We start from the raw sequence: 6,000 nt of genomic DNA, 5'->3' as shown, positions 1-6,000 counted from the left end.
GGAGATTGTAACACAACTTTCATCCATCCCTGTGCAGAGCCCCGATGTCTACTCAAGTTCTGACTTATGGGTCTTAAGGAGGTGTCTGGAAAAGAAAGCTCTCAGGCTTCTAGAGGTATTCAGCAAACACACGGGCGTGGTATGGCACGGCATGGCTGTAGTTTACTTAGATTTGTAATTTATGTTCATTAAGTGCTAAGTAAATATTCCTGTGACCTAAATTCAGCTAATGCTTAAACTCACCGAAAATGCTTTATTCTACCTGTAGTCATAATGACTTTATCAGCTGAAAAGCAGTTTGTTCTCTTAAATGGCCCGACATGAGCCCATCAACTTTTGCCATGTTTTCAAGGCACCCTGCAGTGCTCTCCTTATTGAAAAAAAAGTATAGAGACTGTATTGCAATCAATACCGAGCGAACCTGCAACTTTTGCTTTTGTATTGCCTCTCTGCACTCTAATAACTCTCATAACATCATGCTCTCAGGAAGTTTAAATGTCAGGGCTAATTAATTAAGATGGTTTGTCTTCTCTTATTAATCCCTTAAGTACTGAGAACCCATTCCCCTTTAATCGGAAGCAGCTGTGGCCAGCATGGCTCAAGAGACAGAAAAACAACATTTTACTGGGAGGCACTTCCTAGGACTACATTTCTGAAACAATAATTAAAGTAACTGTTGCTGTAATTCCAGTAATAAGGTTAAAATGTGTCGCTACAATTTCCCTTTCCGAAACTCCATCCAAATGATTTGTGAATGTATCTGTGACAGCCTATCATGCACAATGTTGCTCAAGAAATTGCTGCCTTCAGCACGCATAGATACTTTCCAAGTCTCTAATTTTGCAATAGGCTTTACCTAGATGTCAAAAATTTACTGAAGAACTGAGCCCTTGCTTTTTAACTATATCAACATTGCCACTCTCTAATTTTTTTACTGAAGTACTTCTTTTGTTAGACTTTTGGTTTGCTTTCTAATGCATAGATCAAATAAAGTAGCCTATTTTTCACAAGGAGATTGTAATTCAGTTGCACTTATTTCTTAAAGGGAAATAGCACAGGGAAAAAAATATAGCATTTAATATTTGCATACCAGTTCAACACATTATTTTTAAAAAATTTAAGTACGTTTGGCTTGTTTATAAAGTGACGGCTTAAAAAACCAGGGTTATCTAAACTACATTCATATTACTGAAATAATTTTGATCATTGAACTGACCTTTTCTAAGCTTGCTATTTACTACAGATATCCATCCTGGACTAGAACCTGAGAGCTGGTTTTCAGCCTCTAGAAATGCCACGTGGGTAGTGACTAGCACCTTTATTTACATTAATCAAGGTCTAGAAGTTCACCGGCTCTGCAGCTGGAGCATTTTTTACATACCTGATGTCCTGAGCGCTGGGCTACAGTTGATTTCCTGAATCCTCTCTAAAGGCTCAAATTAATTTGTTTCAAGCTTTGGACAATTTCTACAAAGCAGATTTACCTCCTGGGGTAGGCAAAGGCAAGCCCGTGTGCGTATGAGTTTCAGCTGAGGAGATGCTGGGTCAGCTCCAGGTGAAGTTCATTCCACAAGACTTAAGAGTGAGACAAACAGCACTTTGCCATGAGAGCAGGACAGAGCCTGAAATTAATCTCTGAGACAATTCTTGATAGAGCCAATTTTAGTTCAGTCTCCCTGACAAACGTGATACTCAATATGCATTTTACTGTATTTATAGAAATGCACTGAAATCACAGAATTCTTGAAAAAATGATAAAAAATACATTTTGATGAAGTACCTTCCATTTTTTTTTTTTTTCCCCCCACAAGAATTCTGGTTAGTAAAAAGAACTATTTGCTAGTATAATTCACATCTGCTGAATAGTTACAGTTATGACCAGTGGAACATGATGTTATGATTTTAAAATATATGTTGTTTTATGTTTGATTTACTAATCACACCTTGAAATGAGCTAACAGCGGGTTTACAGCCCATTCTCTGCGCATGCACACAGACCCTCCTTTAAATCTGCATTATTATAGGATACCTTTCCTTCTGCAACAGCAATGGACAGGGGTGCCTCATTAATGAAGAAAAGCAAGCTACAGTGTATTTTAACATCTGTTGTCTCAGAAAAAAACTCTATTTGAAACAACAGGAACAGAGGTAAACTGGCTTTGCAAGTTGTTTTTATCAAGTAAACTTATTTGCTATCAATTTTACTCATTCATTAGGAATTTTAAAACTTCCAGTTATATATTTTTAAGGAATAACATGTACTGCTTTCAGTAGACCAACACAGCTTTTTATCATTATTTGTAGTGTTAATGCTGCAGTATCCTTAGCGTGTGTGGTGCGTTGCAGGCGTAAAGAGGACTTGGTTCTTGTTCCCAGACAGCAGGCAAGAGTTTATGGTCCTGAGGCTGGGATATACAACGGGTATGCAGAGCTCGGCTCCTGCAGGGCCTCCCTGATTTTTAAGACAAATTCTGTTGAGGAGATGCAATCTCTCCAGGCACTGAATATTGATCGAGTTGGTAACAGTACATGAGAAATTATCCTGCTGGAGAGGGAAGAAAGAAGGAAACTGGTGTTTTTACTTCAGTCACTCTGGGTACGAGCTCTATCCCACCAGCTTGCGTTTCCTCTTTCAAGGAGTTTGAAAAGTGGCAGAAGTTTGGGAAAATTACACCAGTACAAGGAGATGGTTCCCCGTATCTCCTCACAGGTAAAATAATTCCCATTTCCTCTCTTACCCTCCCAGTAGCCGAGAGGCAACCTCAGAGGTATGGCCACTCTCCTTGAGACATTGAACCAATGATGGATGCACCTGCTCCCTATGTGTAAAAGAGCCTCAGTTTATAATCAAGGGAGGAGGAGAGGGTTTTTCACGTGTTTTCAGCATGGTCAAATGAGTTTTTTACGTGATTATTTTCTTTTAGTCCTAACCGCTAAAAGTCATGCATCAGCATCCTCCTTTGGACTGTTTTATCCACAGGGATAATTTTCTCTGGAATAGGAGTAAAATGTCACTTCTTATGCAGAGCTGGAAACTGCTGCCAGGAGCAAGGAATCCTTCACCCACCGAGCTGTGAGTCTCTCACCATCCTATTACACAGCTTGATAATCAGCTACTTGGAATAAGCTTTTGTAAAACCTGCAAAAATATACAGAATTGTTTTATTTACAAAGTCTGGCTGTGTTGTAATCCCAAAAGGTGGTAAGCATTTTAGACATATGGACCTCACTTGTGGCCATGTTCCTGTAACAGCACTTAGCATTTTTGTCTCTGTCATTACAACATTTCCACTCCTTTGGAAGTTGACCGCACTTTGAGCAAGCAGCTGCATCAGAGGACCTGCAGAGGTCTCAATCTAAGCGAGTTTATGTAATTTATCTGACTGAAATGTTCTGCAAGCATTCTTTTTATTAAAAGAAACAGGACATCAGAAAACTCAAACTTTACACCAAGCACTTGCTGGAGTTATGATGATACATATTTCTCCTTTGGTATGAATTTATTGCATGGAGAATGTTTCATATTTTTTCTAATATATACTAACAATGTGGTATAATTTTAAATATGCATTTATGTTTTAGTAGCCGAATCCCAGTTGTACCCTAGTAGACTCGCAACTTTTCTTATCTATCACTTTGGTTTATCAAACCAGTGCTTTTAAAAGCTGTTCCAACTAACACTTGTGTCTAAGAGCTGCAAGAGGACTTCCTAATTTTCTACATATAGAGACTTTTGTAACATCAAAATCAGATTTAGATGATAAACTACATCAACTCCAACAGAAGCCAGTGTGGTCTCTTTTGCATATGTGAGGCATATTTTACATCTGTTTACAAAACTTAGTAAGTATTTCTCGCCTCAGTCTGACATTTTTAATAATGCAGAACTGACCGAACCATGAGACATATTGATGTAATATTAAACACTGGATTTAAATTCACTGAAGCAGGACTGCTTACAATGCAGGCCAAGCTTCCAATTGTTTATCTGCACATTTTGATATTGTACGAGCTTTTGAGGAGGGAATAAATGGGTTATAGAAGTCAGATGCAGGCTAATTCAAAGATGCTTTGTCAGGATAAATTTTAGAATTAAAATGGAGTGACAGTAAACAATGTAAAACCAGACTCTGATACCTCTGACTGCTTGAAAGTTTATGCCAAACTTCTGTTAATGTATGTATGGGAGTTTTGTGCAATTTGATAAGTGGAATAGGATCTATTTTCTGTTATGTTTAGTTAAAATACACTATTTGTTGCATAACAAATTTCAAGAATTGTCAAAGTACAGAAAGACAGCTACCATCTATGCATCTCCACATATCAGACAGGACTGCAACAAGTACCTGTTAGAAAGGCTTCCCAATGCCTCCCATTATGAGACTCTACTGTACTTGCAGCTACCCAGTCTTGAGAGTTTGAACCAAATGTGTCATTTCTACCTCATCTACTGCTGTGTGGAATGACTAATCCAGAACAGCTCAATCGTTCCATGGGTAAGTCTAAGGAAAAACATATTGGTTTGCCCCTCTTAAAAAAGAAAAACAAGCAAACACAACAGGCATATTTTCCTTGAGAGGCACTAGACCCCTCACAGCTTTGTAAAGAGAGATGTGTGTTTGGCATGGATGGGCTGTGTAGCATAGATGTGACCTTGTTAGCCTTGGTTAGACTGTCTTGTGAGCAAAAAGTAGTGGTTGCTTAGCTGTGTAATAGTTATCTAAACAAGAAAAAGGTTGGAAATGCAACATTAAATTAAAATATTTTTGGGAAAAAAAAAAGTCATTATTACAATTGTAGAGTCAAGCAGTCAAGTTAGGAAATGCCAGAATTAGAGACAAATACCTCCCAAGGGGTGCAGAAGAGTGTGCTCTATTTCGCATGAGAGCCTCACAACAACAATGGTAGGTAACAGCAACATGGCTTTGCAAACATAGTTTCAAAATCTCCCACTGAAGACCCAGGCTTCTAAGAAACTTAGGGAAATGAAACTGGGGATATTCTGCTCCAAGTAAGTCTTTAGAAATTTCAGGCTAGGCGGACAGTTAATACTAAATTTACAATGGCAAGAGCCAAAGTAGAAATAAAGCAAATACCCATGTCCAGAAAACAAAAATAAAACCCACAGAAGTTTTATTTTTTATTTAGAAGTAAAATAAAATGTGACATTTCGATCTAGAAGCCACTGACAGATGCTATGGTAAATTCAAACGCAGAGAGGTGGTTTTAGCTTTCAGATTCCTCCCAAATTCAGCTTCTTCCTCTTGCACTGGAGACTTGCACAACCTGTGATGTGCCTGAGGACACATCTGTTTAAGGCAGCCGCTGGAGTTCAAGCTTATCTGCAGATGGTGCTTCAAAGACATCATCTTCGACACTTTCTTCTATTGGCTTCATTTTTGCTGAAGTTCTCAGGTAGGGAGATGTCCGGCCCGGGCCTGCCACAGTTACAAAGAAATTACCAATTAACAACACGTACATGTTACATACACCTACTTCCGACAGAGCGTACACAATCTGAGGATCCTGTCCCAGTTCCCTCGTGACAGGATTTTTTTAAGCGAAGGTTTCTTTGTTATTTTGCCACAAGCAGCAGGAAATTTTAGCCGCGGGACAGCCGTGCCTCCGAGGCCCAAACCCTGCGGCCGGCCACAGGCACACTATTCCCCCCAAATTCAGTGCAGATCCTGACTGCACGAGGTGCCCAACGCTGTGTCCCTGGGGGTCCTCTTCTGTTACACTCAACCCACTAATTCTTCTCCACGAAGAACGAGGTGAACAACTGCCCTCAGTACAAAAGGTACGTACGTTTGCACACTTGCCCCAGCTGTGATAAGATTCCTCGGTGTACTCGGCAAACCTCAGGTGGGTACCCGAGCACAGCTCTAACTGCCTTAAAAGCATGATAATGTAAATCTTGCGGAAAATACAACCCCCCCATCAGCAACCATAGAGGAAACACGATTAAGAGGTGAAGGCCATGTAACTTCTGACTGACAG

The 6,000-nt window shown here is 39.6% G+C and overlaps 1 protein-coding gene across 3 annotated transcripts in view; it reads right to left on the bottom strand.

Moving 5' to 3' along the window:
* Positions 1–5,127: 5,127 nt before the first annotated feature.
* BVES (blood vessel epicardial substance) overlaps positions 5,128–6,000 on the bottom strand; it is a 32,816-nt gene continuing 31,943 nt past the window's right edge. For 2 of the 3 annotated variants that reach the window (XM_042803519.1, XM_033008471.2), the window contains exon 8: positions 5,128–5,438. In XM_042803519.1, the coding sequence (XP_042659453.1) occupies positions 5,314–5,438 (125 nt within the window). In that variant the 3' untranslated portion in view covers positions 5,128–5,313. The remainder of the gene's footprint in view (positions 5,439–6,000) is intronic. The other variant, XM_042803521.1, reaches the window with a different exon arrangement.

This window comes from Tyto alba, unplaced genomic scaffold (genome assembly GCF_018691265.1).
Source record: "Tyto alba isolate M040663 unplaced genomic scaffold, T.alba_DEE_v4.0 Super-Scaffold_40, whole genome shotgun sequence".
Taxonomy (NCBI): Eukaryota; Metazoa; Chordata; class Aves; order Strigiformes; family Tytonidae; genus Tyto; species Tyto alba.
The sequence above is the reverse complement of the archived record's forward strand: the minus strand, read 5'-3'. Positions and strand labels throughout refer to the sequence as shown.